This window comes from Pseudonaja textilis, chromosome 1 (genome assembly GCF_049901715.1).
Source record: "Pseudonaja textilis isolate UNSWEBS1 chromosome 1, rPseTex1.2, whole genome shotgun sequence".
NCBI classification, from domain to species: domain Eukaryota; kingdom Metazoa; phylum Chordata; class Lepidosauria; order Squamata; family Elapidae; genus Pseudonaja; species Pseudonaja textilis.
The window spans coordinates 308,615,298-308,632,484 of record NC_141990.1 but is presented as its reverse complement, the minus strand read 5'-3'; the positions used below and the strand labels follow the sequence as shown (position 1 = coordinate 308,632,484).

General features: G+C 38.5%; 1 protein-coding gene across 1 annotated transcript; it reads right to left on the bottom strand.

Moving 5' to 3' along the window:
• Window positions 1-2,875: 2,875 nt before the first annotated feature.
• CNIH1 (cornichon family member 1) lies at window positions 2,876-16,925 on the bottom strand. The gene is made up of 5 exons (XM_026698723.2): window positions 16,743-16,925; window positions 10,319-10,387; window positions 6,824-6,936; window positions 5,663-5,806; window positions 2,876-4,102 (listed from the first exon to the last, which is right to left on the bottom strand). Exons 1-5 carry the CDS (start codon window positions 16,821-16,823, stop codon window positions 4,075-4,077), a joined length of 435 nt encoding a protein of 144 aa, XP_026554508.1. The 5' UTR covers window positions 16,824-16,925; the 3' UTR covers window positions 2,876-4,074.
• Between the last annotated feature and the right edge of the window lie 262 nt (window positions 16,926-17,187).

Below are 17,187 nucleotides of genomic sequence, written 5' to 3'. Positions count from 1 at the left end.
CTGAATTGTAACCCACAATGCAAGTATGTTATATAAGTAATGTTAATATATAATAAGATTATTTGTTCCTATGCAAAGAACAGGTAAGTGGCCACTGTATTCTAAACCAGCTGTAATTTCCAATTGGTCTTCAAGGGCAGCCAGGTAAAGCATATTATATCAGTCTAATCAGGTGATGAGGGCATGAATTGCTATACTCAGGTCCTCTGCAAAAGATAGTTATAATTACATATTAGTCGAAGCTGGGAAAGGCTCCTCTAGCCAGTTTCCATCCACAGTTAAAGCAGAGGCCATGAATCCAAAAGGACCCCCAATTGTGGACATGTTCCTTCATAGATAGTGCCTGCCTATCTATGCTATTGAGAGATGTAAGAACAGTAGCTTCATCTATTTAAACTTGTTACTTTTCATACAGGTACCAGGATACAAAATTGAAGCATCTCTCAAACTATACAACTTGAAGTGGCAATGCAAAGTTACAGCTTGCTGTTGCTACATCCCAAATTGCCAGAACCACTTCCCCCAATGGTCCCATGTAACTCTTGAAGAGCATAGGAGGGGCATCCAACCCCTGTAGCATTACCCATATTGGGGTCATTGGACCAACCTCTCTCTCTCTCTCTCTCTCTCACACACACACACAGACTGAATCTGCCCAAGGAGAAGAACCATGCAAAACAATGATTCCCATAAATGGATAATATCTGCTTATAAATGGTGCAATAAGATACCACAAACAATAGTGTGGAAGGCTGCTAAGAGATCTAGCAGGTCTAGGTGGGTGCACCGCTCCACCCAAATCCTGACACAGGTTATCCAAAAGAGCAATTGAAGCCATCTTTCATATACCAGGGCCTTATCCCTGACTGGAAAGGGTCTAAATAATCCACTTCTAGGATGTTTTGAAGTTGGTTCACTATCAGTATCAGTATCTGCACCCAAAGTTTAAACTGGACACCAAATAATTGGATCAAAGGACGGCCATTTCAGAAGGGAGTACACCACAGCTTCCTTCAAGATTGGTAACTTGCCCTCTGCAAAGAAGCACTAACAATCTCTCAGACCCAAGATGTTACCTCTCTACCTGCCCCCTTTAACTGCCAGGATACTAAGCACAGAACCACCCAGGCAACACCCTATCCACCCCATTCATGGGTCAATAGCAGTCCATAATAGATCAGGACCCTAATTACCACCAAAGACTGCTCAGGTGAAGTCAAGATTTTGGCAAATGGAATCATTTCATCAGCAAAACCTGTTGTAGTGATCAAATGGGAAGCTTCTATATTGATCCCTTCATCAGGATGCTGATGAAAGCTCACTGACAAAGTAAGGGAGAAGTTGACATGCTTTGCTTCCCTTATTGCCATGATACCTTCTTTTGCACATGCTTACATTCACAGAGATTATGTAAATGCAAAAAGCATTAGCACACACGATTGGCTGGTCCACTGAGGCGTGGAGTATGTTGTACATATTCTTCTCCAATGCTTAGATTTGGGGTGCCTTTACCCATACAGTGAATATCTCCATCTTTGAAGATACACTGAATGTTCCACAGTCAACAGATAAAAGAACATGCAAAGAATATTCATAAGTACATATAAACTCAACAAACCAGTATCTTATTTTTTCAACAATCATTTTATCTTTGCTTTGGTTTGGCTAATGTACTCTGGTGTATATTGCTACAAAGACATAATTGAATTTAATTTGGTTTGATCAGTTTGCTATTCTGTCCATTTCCCCTTTCAAATATAAAAAGAGCTGTTTGGGTAAGCAAGCACATATTCAGCACTCACAATTATTCTTTCATTCTGTGGCTATGAATTCTTAGAATATAAATTAATTTACATTTAGGATGTAAATGATGGCTGTCAGATGGGGGAAATTTTTTATGCTTTCCAAAACATTTATATTACTAATAAATGGCAGGTTTCATATATAACAAAAAAGTGAAAAACCTATCTAACAATGTTTACTTTAAAAGGAGCAGAGAAAATGGAATAGTAATAGAATTGCTCTATTACAAATGGACTTCTTTTGTAGAATAAGCTCTGGAAAGTATACATTTTTCCCCATCTGCAAAGGAGATCTGCCATTTTTACAACTTCATATTTAATAAATTGACAAACTGATGTATAGGAACAAACACATTCATTGCTTAAAAAAGTATTAAGCAGATTTTTGGGGGTGACAAGTTTAAATAACCAAGAGGCCTTATCCAGCTTGTGACTCATTATGCATTCGGTAATATAAGTTCCAATACCAAAGGTCGTAGTATGCATGACAATCCATTACTTTTATTCTTAAAATGCTGCAGGTCTCCCAAATAGGCAGCACAATGGTGCAGTTAGCATTCAAGTTCATGTAAAAATTCAGTGCTACTATAAAAGAGAAAATATCGAAAACAGATACTTTTCCATGTGAACATATCACTAAGGATATCTCACATATTTAAACGAGTGATGTGGATAATTACAGAGGTTTTCCACAGTAACTTGCATATCTAGAAACTGCTGCATTGCATGAACATAATTTTTTACATCAAGCACTAGCCTAAATACTCTGATGTTGAAGATGGTGACAAGAAATGTACACAGCTCTCATAACAGAATCTGGACACATGTGTTCCCTATCATTTTGGCAAACTCAACTCATTTTAAAGAAGTCAGCTTCACAGCTTTTCAAAATGCTCAGAAATTTTCATGGACTGTTTCTAATTAAAGTTCTCCATATTCACTCTTTTCACCCATTTTTATGAACCTAAATGAAATAAAGCTCACTCATTCGCACCTAAAAGAGTTTTTGTAATCTTGTAGCTCCCTTATTTTCAACTGCAAAGGGAAGTCCCATCATGAATAGATTAAAATGCTTTTTAACAGGGTGAATAAAATTCTGTCTAATCATCTTTTTTCTCCCGAGATTATCCATTTTCCAAAGTGCTTTAAATTGAAAAGTACATGATTTAAAAATTTCTTTCAGAATGAAAACTTAAATAACTTGTCCCAAAGACAATATTCTTGCTTACACGTAGCGTTTTCTTTTAGGACCATAGCAAAGTTTACCAATATAAAACTCCCAGAAATCAGCAGTTGTTAAACAATCCACAGAATTGTATTCATGCTTGCTCAACAGCTAACCACTTGCTTATGTCTGAAATGTTAATATTTAAATCTCTTGGAGATTTTTATTGTGTGACATAGCAAATAAATTTGCCAAACCCTATGGCATGTATAACTCAAAATATATGCCTTGCATTCTCAAAATGATGTTTTATTAAATTGGTTTCAGGTGTATGGCAGTTTAAGACAATTGCAGAGGTTTTTTTAAATATGAAATGAAAATGAAAATACTTTTCCTAATATCCATGTAGTCTGGAAAACTAAAGCAAGGAATAGTCAGCTCAATGTTTCATGTTAATAATGAGCTCTACTTTTCCTAACATCCATTTAGCCTGGGAAATTAAAGCTCAGTGTTTCATGTTAATAGGAAAATGTTTCATGCATATTACTGGAGAAAATCCTAATAGTAAAAATAGAACTACAACTCTTCCTGCAGTTGTACTTATATATTCATCTACGTGACACACAGAGGTTACCTAAGAGATAACATACAGAAAAGCATTCAGTGTTTTAGAAATGTTGACTACAATTGACAGGGGGAACTAAAGTCCATTATCCAAATAAGCCACTATAAAGTCCAGTAAACAAAAGGGGAGAAATCCTCTCTTATACTAAGGACAGTAATTTTCACATTTTTACTGAAGATACAACTGATCCTTATGGAGGGCAGGAATAAAACTGTCCAAAAGCCAGAGGCAGTTGCGTTACATTAACTTATATGTAATCCTTGCCACTTTAAATATCCCAATTGAAAAAGTCTGTCCATGAATATTAAAGACTAGATGCTTTTGGACGGGAGAAAACAGTAGAAGAGGAAGGCCTTTTCCTTCTATGATCATCAGATTCCATAGCTAAATCTTTATACCAGTTTCTTCTTCAAAGATAATCCTTTGCTTTATGGCTTTTCTGCATGCACTTTGCTGGAATCAAGTCTGATGTATGTCATTCTTTAGGAGCTCACCAAAACATAAATCATGCTGTTGGAAAGAGAAGAATAAAAAAATAATATCTATTTCTTGAAATGTTTATTCTGCTTCATTGGAGATGGATAACTAGTAACCAACCTTTAAGCTTCACCACTGGGCTCACAAGGCTTATGGCCAGACATTTCTACTGGTGTATCCTTCCTGTCACAGAAACTTAAAGCCAGACCAGACTCACTTATGTAACAGTATGATAATTGCAGTACACCAATTAAAAACCTCTGCCAAGAAAAGAAAAGGTGACATGTTTTTCCTCTCCCAAGCTACATTGAAAATAGTATGGACGGTTCCAAATTTATGATCATGGCCCTTATTCAAGCTCCAGTGATTCACCAAAGTTAATTACTAGTTTCCACCATATCATAAATGCTTTATTTGCAGGATTTATTCTTAATAATATAGAAATCAACCAAGCAAATATATTTTATACTAAAGAGGGTGCACATCTCCAGATTACATTAACACAATTGTTCATCATTTATTTCTCCTGTTGGTGCTTAGTGTTATTCTGACAATCAAATCCCAACTTATTACAAAATAATTTTAAATGTCTTAATATTTAAAATAGCTGTGCAATGTTATTTTTATTTTTGAAAGTGAAAGCCGGTTCTGTCTAAAGTAAAGCATCTTCCTCAATAAAGCAATTTAGTAAGCAACTTCTAAACGAATATTTTGTTCTCTAAAAGTCAATGGTGAGGCTCTTGCTCCAGGATCAGGAATTCCAAAAGAATCAGGAATTCTATATCCCTGTTATTGCTGAATCAACAATGTGACACGCAGTGAGTCAGTATGGTATTATAGTTTAAGGCAGGGGTGTCCAACCTTGGCAACTTTAAGATTTGTGGACTTCAACTCTCAGAATTCCTCAGCCAGCTCCCAGATTCTGGGAGTTGAAGTCCACAAATCTTAAAGTTGCCACGGTTGGACACCCTTGGTTTAAGGGATTGGACTTGAACCTGAGACTCAGATCCATTTTCAATCTATGTTACAGTGTTTCTGCTGTAGGGGAAAATGGGAAGAAACAATTAGGTGTGCCATCTTAAGCTGCTGAATTAAGAGCAGGGTATAAATTGAACCAGAAGCTGCTGGGCATTCATCAACCTCCCTTCCCCCTTTCATTGTGTCTGTGCTTACTTAGGGAAGCCACCATGCAATGAAACAAAGCTTCAGTCTCAAATTTAATATGTATTTCCAACAAAATCTCTGTTATTCATGGAACATAGAGCTTTATTGGAAAATAATGTAGGTGATTGCAACTGATTATATAAGGTATATTATGGTATGCAAGCGATTCTTGTCTAGCTTCACCATGGGAACCATTTTATAAAATGTCATAACTTGGTCTTGTAACATTAAATATGCCCAGAGATCAAAAAGATTGGGACTCCCCTGTGTCAAGGAAATGAATAATAGGTGCCTGGGCGTTTATAACATTTTAAAAAGACATTGCTGTAATTCAGTAAAAGCATCTTTATAGTTTTATTTAGCTTTCTTACACTGCATGTTCAACTACTTATCAGAAAGACATTATTTTATTAAAAACAGGTGACTTACCCATATAGGTAGTAAAAAAAGGATAGAAGATAAAACGCTAGTTTGCACCACCCTTCCTTCTGACAATATGCTAAAATATCCGCATTCATAATGGTTGTGGGATCATAGAGTCCTGGTCCACTCATTACAGGCCTACTCATATACCTGAAAAAGTGAATTTATTTTTTTTTGAAAAGCCACAGGAAAAACGAGTTTGCTTGTCAAGAAACTATACCCATTCTCACACTTATAGTGCTTTCTATCCTGCCATTTATTCCACACACTCCAAATTCCTTGATTCAGTGTTAATTGCGGGGGAGAGGTTGTCCTTCAAGTCACTGTTGACTCTTGGTGACCACCTGGATATGTCCCTGCAGTTTTCTTGGCAAATGGTTTGCCACTTAGGTCACCTATTTGGTTTCATGCCTAAGATGGGACTAGAACTAGAACTCCCAGTTTCCCAGTTTATACCCTGGTGCTTAAACCACTATACCAAATTGGCTCTCAATGAAATATACACCAATTAAAATGGCAAATCTCTGTTCAGTTTATCTCTGCCAACATTCAGTTTCTGACATCAAAATGTACTGAGCAAATGGCCAACCTCAAACAATACGACATGTTTCATGAAACACATGAAATCTCAAATCTAAGTGAAGCATCCTTTATGATCATCCTACGATCTCTGCAGCTGAGATAAGCAACAATGTGAAAGGGGTGGTTTCTAATAGTAGAAAGAGATAGTATCTTATAATATCTGGCAGAAGGATAATATCCCTCTGAATGTGCTGAACTGATCCCTCTCTTTTTCATGTTGCTGAATAGAAATATAAACATTAAGTTTTGTTTCAATTTGTTTAGGAGTAAAAGCACAAATCAACTGTATTAAGTATGAGCAATGACAATGAGATCACAACTGATCTCTGTTGAGGATGTAGCAAAAGAATGCAACACACTGTTATCTTTCTCTTGCTTCCCTCAGGATTTTCCAAAAGTAAAAAAAAATAGGGGAAAGAATTGAATATGGCCTCTGAGCTGTCCCAGCAGACCAAGTAATGTTGGAGAGCAGAATTTAAGGGACATGAAAATCCTTGCAGAACAATTCACACAGAATGCAATACATGAAAAACAGAAATGAAAGCTGTACAAGTAAAAGCTTTACCAAACTATGTTCAAAATTACCTCCAAATGTGGTAAGCCAATAATGGCATATTAAGACTCAGTGTAAGCCATTCTGTTGCACACAAAAACATGACACAGAAGAATGCATGGATGAGATACTCTGGAAGTACAAGCTGAAAAAGAAGACAAGTAGTTAGATCACCCTCTTTTCAACTTTTGTGCACTTAAAATAAGGACGTCATTATTTATAGGAACAATAAGGGAATGAAGTAAAAGAAGCCCAAGACAAGATAAGCCAGTGGACAAAATGTCAATCTATTGTGTCATAATAACTGACTTGTGTTACACATACTTAAGAGGAACTGAATAAAATTGTTAATATCTCTTACAGAATTTGCAGTATAAACATTAAACTAATTGCATTATCACATATACCTTCCAATTTCCAACTTTTATCTTGGAGAAGTTAGAATTATGTTACATAATTTCTAGCAGTCTCCATATTACATTAGCCGATGACATTTAAAAATCTTTGAAAGCTGCCTATGTATCTCTAATTAATTGCAAGTATCTCACCATTAAACTATGTGCAAGTTTGAATTACACACTTTTTAAAGAAAGGTCAGTAACCTCTTGGAATATGTAGACATATCTGACATTTTAAAACATAGTATAAATTTTATTACTAGGGACAAGGTGGCTAGTTTTTAGTCTGGCCTGTCACAAAATGCTGGAAGCAGTCTTTATCTTTTTATGGGAGAAATAAAGACAAGGTAGAGGGAGGAACACCAAAAATGAAACAGACCTCACACTCATAAAATTGGGAAATGGCAGATAAAGAGAGCAGCTTGGTCTAGTGGTTAAGACACCAGGTTAGAAAGACTATGGGGAATTTAGGCCCAAAACTGTTGCACAAATCACTATATTGGATATAATCAGCAGCAATTCCAGTATACAGGAGCAAATACAATCGAAAAAAAAATCTATGTCTACATTCAATCTGTCCTAGATTTTATATTCTGAAGAAAACCTATTTCCAGTTTATATTTTTTGATATATTCATTTTTAATCGGTATTTTTAATATAGTGAATTCTGATTATACAACGTCCTGTTATAGGCAGCTATACTGAACAAAATGTGCAGCTATTAATTTTAACAAAGCCATTGGTGATTTGATGTGCCTTGATTTATCTGAATTTGCAGAAGCAAATGAATCTAGTGTAAAACAAACACAGACTCTTCTAAAACGTTCTTAGAAAATAGAAGCAGCCGGGCCAGTACTTTGTGTGAAAAATGTTTCCAGCTGCCCAGAAACAAGAAAAAGGAAAGCAGAAGAACAGAGAACAACTGGGTGTTCTGTGATTAGCCATTCCATGAATAGGTAAACCAGTTCTATGGCAGGTGTTTCTGAGACCATCCAGGGCATCTAAGATTAGTAAGTAGAATAAAAAGTCATGTATTTAAACGATAAACAAATTTAACAATTCAGTCATAAAGCATCCAAAACTATAATGCTAAGATTCCTGCTAACTTGCTAGAAATTTCTTACTTTTATTATTACTTTCCCCGGATATATTCTCAAGATGCTACATTTCCATACAAAGATTCATTTATGGCACACAATTAAATGATATGCAAAATCTCTCAGCAAATTTCTCTTGTTTGTATTAAACAAAAAAGCCCAGAGAAGCATAACATGCATGTGGTAATATCCTTTTTCTTAAAAGTCTGATAAGGGGATGCACGGATGTAGTGAAAGTCTCTCTCGCTCACATAACAAATGAGAGATGAACCGAGTAGGGTAAACTGTTCCATGCACCAGCTTCTATATATGTTACTTCTTCCTTCAATAGAGGACATGTTTTAGCAGTCAGTCTTATCTTGCAATATTTTTTTCTCATTCACCAGATTGCATTTAGCACAAATGCCAGTTCCTCTGGCTCAACATCAGCAGGGAATATCCGATATATATATGTGTGTGTCCGTCGAACACAATACAGAAGCCTAATGATGGCAGATGAGATTCTGCCGAAATGTTGCTACAACTCATGTCAAAAATATATGAAAAGAAAATCTATTCCAAACCTTTCAAGTATACCATAATTTGTTACAGTTGATCGACAAGCAAAAGAGAAACATTTTAAAATAAATGTGAGAATAAGGCATATAAAGCTGGAAAATGCTGGTCTGGTCCTCTAAGGACTAAAGAATTACCTGTATAAATGTGAACAAAGAATGGTAGGTATTTTCTAAACAGGTAAATGTAGGAGATTAGATTAATTTCTTACCAATCGCACAGACAGTGGAGAGTTTGGATCTGCCTTCTAAAAAGTCCAGGGATTGCAAAGTATTCAACACTACAATAAGGTCTTCTTCAAGTCAATTTTGATTCCTGATGATTTTACATTTGTGGGCATACAATTGTCTTGGCAACAATACAGACATGGTTGCCACTCACTTTTGGAATGCTCTGCCAACTTCCCAGATTCAATCTATAACCCTGGCTCCTTCAGAGATCTCATCAGTCCAAATCTATCTTAACTTCCAGGTCCACACAAAGTCTGCCACCTATTAGTACTATTTTAAACATTTTGGAAATGGGCACATAACTCACTAAGATCAACTACAGTTGTACTTGTCCCAACATGGAAAAACAGGATTGGTAGGTATTAAACAGACCCATGGCAGAAGCTGCAAAAAAGTGTCTCTAAGATCAAGGTGAGCAATAAGGGAAAGGTACTATTTTTATTATTATACTACTATTACACTATTCCCTAGCTATTTCCATGAGAATAATCCACTGTAAATCAAGCAGCCAGAATATTCCTTCTCGCTAATTCCAGATGATTTCCCTTAAATGTGTACCAGCTCTAATCAGGATCCTAATAAACCATCATTCATGGTTTGAATTCAATTTGCAAATTCTGATTAAGGAACAAATGTGGCATTTCTTCCATTGAAATAAACATGAACTTATTGAATTGTTGACATCCTGTCATTATCTGATTTCTCATAGAAGAAGAATTTAAGCATGAAACAGTTTTCCCCATCTCTTATTAAGCAAGTGCAAAATTCAAAGAATTACTCCAATCCCTGAATAGACAAAAGACAAGCAAATGAACAGGCACATGGACCAAAACAAGAGTTAACATAGACCATAGACATGATCCTAATAAATGGAAAGCAAAAAGACTGTGGGATTAAGACATTAAACTAAAAAGCAGTACACACCTTGAATGCAATTTTGACTCTTTTAATCTTTTTAACCTTTTCAACTGTCTTTGTGCCGAAAACGTAAAAAGCAGATTGAAAAAATGTTAGTGTGACCACTGACAAGTTCACCAGTAGATAAATAATTTCAAGAATGGGGAGTGAGGGTAAGTATGAAAGAGTACAGGGACACAATTCTACTTAGAAATCTTTAATCTGTTAGATATTGTAGAATCAAATAAAATGCATGTTAAATAGTTATCTATGTTAAATCATCGGACATTTACCAAAAAACATAGCTAACTAGGAATTCATGAAGAAAGTTCTGTCTCATATAAACTTACAGGATTTAGTGTATTACACTGGTCTATGGGATTCTTGTAGTCAGTCTTCAGCTCATCAAAAGCTATAATCTAAAATAAAATTAAAATGATTAGGTAACAGTAAGAGAATTCTTTGCCATTCTACAGTCCAGCATTTAGAACAGCCCAACTTCCACATTCAAATTCTGAGGGAATCTCCTAAGGAACTGACTTATCCAGTTAGCTTTAAGCAATAACTAAGCTCTGTAAAGCACACTTTTAATTATTTACTCAAATCCCCTACAGCAGGGGTCAGCAATCTTAAACACTCACAGAGCCACAAAGGTCCTAACCAGATCCCCCCCGTTCAGTTCTGAAGCCGACCAGACTCAATAGCGGTTCCCCCACCATAGAGTCTCCTCCTAGCACGGTGTCCTTTTTCTTCTACCTGTCCTAACCAAAAGCCCTATCAATTGTGGAGCCGATTGGCAACAGAGAGAGCAAAACGCAGCTCCAGAGCCACAGGTTGCTGACACCTGCCCTACACCGTAGCAGCATCCAAGCCTCCCACTGAGCCTTGAATATTCAAATTGGAGTTGGATTCTGACTGAGCAATTCACAGTGAACCGACTGAGGGTTTATCTGGACCTATTATCTGGGAGGTGTTTCACCTTGTCACTCCTGAAGAAGCGGACAGATTCTTGAGTTCTAGTAACCCAACAACCTGGTTATCACATCCGTGCACCTCCAGAATGATTAAAAGTTTTGGGAGATGGTGTATGGTCTATATTCCCTGAAAAAGGTGGCAAAAAAACCATCTGTTGTCAAAATCATTGTTGGACATAACAATTCTGGATAACTTTATCTAACCTCCAACCTTCTCTTTCTTGGGAAGGTTGCTGAGAAAGTGGTCAGGTTGCAGTTTCAGAGACCCACAGGATTATCTGGATTCTTTCTAGTGTGGTTTCAGGCTGAGACAGCACTGACTACTTGTTGAGATAGGGTGGAGATTGTGTGAACTTGAAACTTTTTAATCTCTCAATGGCTTTTAATATAATCAATCATCTGAGGTGGCTATGGATAGTAGGAAACACATTGTTATAGTGGTTCTCCTTTCTCTCTGGAGGGTTCCACTTGATGCTGGTGGGCGACTCTTTGACCCCTTATCTGTGAGGATTTCAGAACTCAAACTTCCCCCTTTTCCTACATGAAACTGCTGGGTGTGATCATCTGCCAATATAGAATTCAATACCATGACAATACTGAAGATACTCAGTTGTACATATTGATCCCAGGCCAACCAAGCAATTTCATCAAAATGATGACCTGGTGCTGGATACTGTGAAAATCTGGATGAGGAGGAACAGGTTTAAGGTCAACTATAGCAAAATGTAATGGCAGAGAGTTTTTAGCTCTTGCAGGATCAGGGATTTTCCATCTTTACTTCTGGATAGAGTTGCACTTCTCCAGACAGAACCAGTGCACAATTTGAGAATCCTTCTAGGGCCTTCACCCATCTGCCCACTGCACCAATTTCACTCTTACCTTGACCACAATTTCTTTTTCACAATCACTTCTACCTTAATCATCTCACATTTGACTACTGTCATATACTCTACATGGGACTGCCCTTGAAGATCACTCAGAAGCTGCAACTGGTTCAGAATGCAACTGTGCAGACAGGCATGGACCCAACATGTCACACCCATGTGGCACCTCGCCTACATGAGCAGTGCTTGTTACTGATAGATGTGCAATTCAAACTGTTGCCCACCTTGTATGCTTCTGCAGAGAGGATATGCTTCAGGTTACATCAGTGAAAAAAAGTCATTTATTGGGTCCCAGGAAATGTCCCTACCCTGGTGTCAAACCTATCCTCTGGAATATCTATCCAGAGATTAGGTTGCCCCAACTAGGGGCTTTAAAGATTGTCTCTTCCCCCAGTGATAAGGAAATAAGGAATGCTTCTCTTTGACCATATTATCAAAACTTGTTCTTTTTTGGTTTTAGGGATTTTTTTTTACTTTTATCAGGTGGTGCCATCTTACTGGGAATTTTTATTGTATGCCATTCAGACTATAAAATAAAGTTGGTTTTACTTACTTATGTAATTTTAGGGAAAAGGGGAAAAAGGAATGCATTGTAGTTACAATCAGATCATCCAATTAAAATGTCCATGCTATCTATTCTATAGCATGGGTCAATGCTGAGGCCAATTTGTCCTCACAGTCTTCCAGACTGTCCATTGCAGTCTTCTCCAATGCACATCTCTTGGTGTCAGACAGGATTCTCCAAGGTAAAGATGTTTATCTTAGCAGTTAGCACATACATAAAGGGGATTCCCCCTGGCCTCTACCCTTCTCCAGAGAAAAAAGTGTTTGCTATTTAAAAATCTAATAGAGAAGCAACATATGAGGCTATGAAGAGGAGCTAAGAAAGACTGTGGTGTACTAAAAATTGAATAATCCAAGTAAATAACCAGGAAAAGTTTGCTACATCGATCAGTTAATCTCTAAAAGTTAGGTTGTATCTGATTAGTCTTATCTTGGAATTGTTTTAAACTTTAGTCTCTGATCGTGCATAGTTTCCCTGTATAAGCTCAGTGATTGTCTCTCTTAGGTAACAGACTAATACATCTCATCAGTCGGCTTGTATATTTTTTCCTATTGGAGACACTCTTGGGATGCTTTGTATGATTTTCACAAATCTCTATTTTTGTCTCTGCTGATTGTTTTGTGCATTTTATTTTAAAAAATCAAAAAAGGCATGTTCATTGTTTATTTTTTAAAATCATGTTAACTTTATTTAGGCCACCTAGAATCACCTTTGGCAAAATAGATGGCATGCTGTATAAACTGGATAAATAAAAGAAATAAATAATACATTTTGTTTATACCTTGTGAGATTTCATTCTGTTTTCACTACTGAGGGCTAATTTTCCTAACTTTGTGTCCCCAGTTGCAGGCTCACAAGATGACACTGTAGAATTTTGTTTCCCTTTTACTTGCCAATAAGACACACCAGTTATCAGATCCCTCTCTCATACATTAAGGTTGTGGGGAGATCAGTAGATAAAGACATCCCCTGACAAATATGTAGTTGCAGCAGTAATTACATAGTAGCTTTATGGAGGCAAGAAGTCTAAGAGAGCTTGTGGGAGAGAAAGTTTGAGATTTCTGACCTTTTGCCTTAATACAGGTTCATGCGGAAAGCACAGATACATTTTATTGAGAGACTATTAAGATAGCATGTTACAATTCTGTACAGCGTAATGTACACGCCCACTCCCCTCATAAATAAGTCTGCCCTGTCTTATCTCACCTCTTCCAAGTTTCCCCTTTCCTACAATTCTAGTTCCGTTTATTTCACAACAAGCATTAAAACCCCATCATGTCTCTTAACTCCCACAAGTTATTGCTCTTTCATATTTTCCTCTTTATTCTACCCATCGGTCCAATTCCAGTTCTTCAAACACATTCATAAGAAAAAGGATGTACCAAAGTAAACGCCCACCTGAGTTGAGTATCTTGCTTCCTATAAACACCACCCTGAATTAACAGTTTTCCTGCTGTGATCCCTGGCAATTGGCATCGTCAGAATATAATGGCCTGGTTATTGATGGCAATATACAGAAAACATGCAGGAGCCACCAGGAGTGGGCAAAATGGCAACGATATGCTTCAGTGGGATAGTTCAACCCTGTCATAATAAGGTACCATCATTCCACTTTGACAAAGCATTGTGATGGGATTGAGCCACCTCAACTGATCATTTCATTTTACAAAAGAGGTTGGCATGCACACATGGGGATCCCTTTGGCTGATGAAACAGAACTGAGGTACCAGTAGCTTCCCTATTTGATACTGTGGTTTGTAGGGATGATTGTGGCTCCTCACAGCAAAGCATCTTTTAAAAGTTTGTGCACAGCCCTCAGGTGCTTCATAGTTTAATCCTTCTTGAAGACATCCAAACAGAACTGATCACTATATAGGTAGTCCCGGACTTACCATTCATTTAGTGACCCCATTTGAAGTTACAGCAGCATTGAAAAAAGTGACCTATGACCATTTTTCACAGTTACCTTTGCAGCATCCACATGAATCAAAATTCAGATGTTTGCCCACTGGTTCATACTTACGACCGTTGCAGCTGTCAGGATTCCGGCAGTTACTCCAATTAAATCATGAGCCTCGAGCCATACTCCCAAAACTAAAAAAGTTAACATTCTACATCCGGCACTAACCTGGGCATAGCCAACTCTGAGATACGTAATTCACTGTCACCCTTGATCCTGCTTCCCCCTGGGTGTATCATCCAACAAAAAAACGTCCATAGCCAAGAGTCATCAATCATGCTCTCCAATTAGATTTTTATGCAGCAGCAGCTTCAGTCATCTAATCAGTCTTTGAAGAAAATATGAATGGAATGTACTTTCGATTCCACACTGCTGCCTGCTCTTTGAAACTCCTCCCCTTTCTTTCTGTTGTCAACTATAAAACGTATATACAAAATGTTTTATGAGTTGACAGCAACATCCCAGGGTCATGTGATCACTTCTTGCAACCATCTGACCAGCAAAGTCAAGAAGGGAAACCAAATTCACTTAACAGTGTTACTAACTTATCAGCTGCAGTGATTCACTTAACAACTATAGCAAGGAAGGTCATAAAATGGGGCAAAATTCACTTAACAAATGTCTCACTTAGCAACAGAAATTTTGGGCTCAATTGTGGTCATAAGTTGAGAACTACCTGCATCCTATGCTATGAAATTAACTAATTATGGGTTCAAGAAGTAATTTATTTTTGAGTTTTAACTGTCCTGTTTTGAACCTTTTCTATATATGGCATCTTTTTAAAGTTTAACTACTTCAAATATCCCACAAACAAAAACATGGACTATAAGACCAATCCTTAAATACCCTTTTAACTTCCCTGAGTGTGTTAAAAACACTAACAAAAAGAAATATTTTCCCTATTCACTTTCACCGGGCTCTATAATACAGGTAGTCCTTGACTTACAACAGCTCATTTAATGACCGTTCAAAGTTATGGCTCTGAAAAAGTGACTGATGACCATTTTTCACACTTATGACCGTTGCAGCATCCGAACGGTCACGTGATTTGCATTCGGATGTTTGACAACTGACTCAGATTTATGGCGGTTGCAGTGTCCCAGAATCATGTGATCCCCTTTTGTGACCTTCTGACAACAAAGTCAATGGGGAAACCAGATTCACTTAACAACCGTTACCACTTATTAATTTAAGAACTGCAGTGATTCACTTAACCAAGTATTTCTAGCAAAACTACCAGATTCTGTAACAGCTTTGTTTCCTTATGCCATCCGTCTGGTAAATGCACAAGAATTTGTCTTTTTGCCATGTACATGTATACATCCAAATTAGACTGTGTTGTTTCTCTGTGTCATATAGCCATAGCAATAGCACTTAGACTTATATACCGCTTTAAAGTGCTTTACAGCCCTCTCTAAGATCTGGGTCCTCATTTTACCAACCTTGGAAGGTTGAGTTAACCTTGAGCCTGATGGGATTTGAACTGCCAAATTGTAGGCAGCTGCCTGCAGTCGAAGTAGCTTGCAGTACAGCACTCTAACCACTGCGCCACAGAGGCTCATGTGTGGGTATATGCATAATTTTTTATTTGTTTATTCTGTCATGTAGTGTATATTGGAGGTGTTGAACCTTTGAGAGGTGTATGCAACAAAATTTCATTTTAATGTATGCCGATTAGTGACAATAAAGTTGTTCTGTTCCATTCCTATCGCTAAACATGGTGAGAAAAGTCGTAAAATAGAGCACTCACTTAACAAATTTCTCAGTTAACAACATAAAATTTGGGCTCAGTTATAGAAAGTTGAGGAGTCCCTGTTATCTTTCTTAAGGTGCTTTTCTCCTTTCTCCTCTGATAACTTCAGATGTCCCACTAACCTTTCTGAGCTTTTTTTTCCAGTTTCACAAAAAGGATGCAGGGATGACAGACACTCCTGTACACTCAACCCTTCAAATTTCGGTCACGCCTTATAATTGCAAAAAAAAAAAAAAAAAAGAACTACCAGGGCGACCTTTTCGTACCCGCTGCGCACATGTTTCCACGTTCCCCAAACCCTCCCAGCCTCTCCTGCCTGGCTCCGGCCTCGCCAGCTGAGCTTCAAAAAGTACAAATTTGGGGGCTCCCGCAATGCCTCCCTCCCTTGCCTGACTCTTCTCCGTCGTGGCACCACGACCGCCGGCTTTCTATGCCCGCCCCTCCAGCACCGGCGGCCGCTTCGGGGCTCGACCCTCCAGAAGAAATCAAGCGACCCAAGCGAGGGGGGACTTCCTCCGCTTCCCCCCTTCAGGCAGCCCCCCTTTGCCCACATCCGACCCCACCTTAGCCCCTCTCTCCCCCTTTAGGACCACCGCCCCAGATTTGCAGGGGATTCCAGGACGCTCTCCTGCACTCACATGCCATATAGCGAAGAAGATGAGCGCAGCGGTGAGGAGCAGCGCCAGCATGTAACAGAAAGCAGCGAACGTGAACGCCATGGCGGCGGCGGCGGCGGCGGCGATGACAACTAAAGGCCGGCCCGACGGCGAGACGCGCGGAAGTTTCTGGGCCGGATCATTCAGGGTGGCCGCAGAGGCCCCGGAGGGAGGGGAGCGACAGGCGCTTTCGACGTCACTGCGCAAGCGCACAAAAGTGAAGCCGCTGCCACCGCCACAGCCTTCACAGACCAGAGTTGGGCGCCGCAGCGTCTACTTCTGGACGGCAGAGGAACTGCAACGTGGTTCTTTTCCCGACGCCGGGAGGTTTTGCTATTCGCATCCCCAGGAAGTGAGTTTCACGCAAGATACCTGTAATAATAAGGGAGGTGGCGTCCAGCGCTCTGTTTCCGCTTCTTTCGCAGAA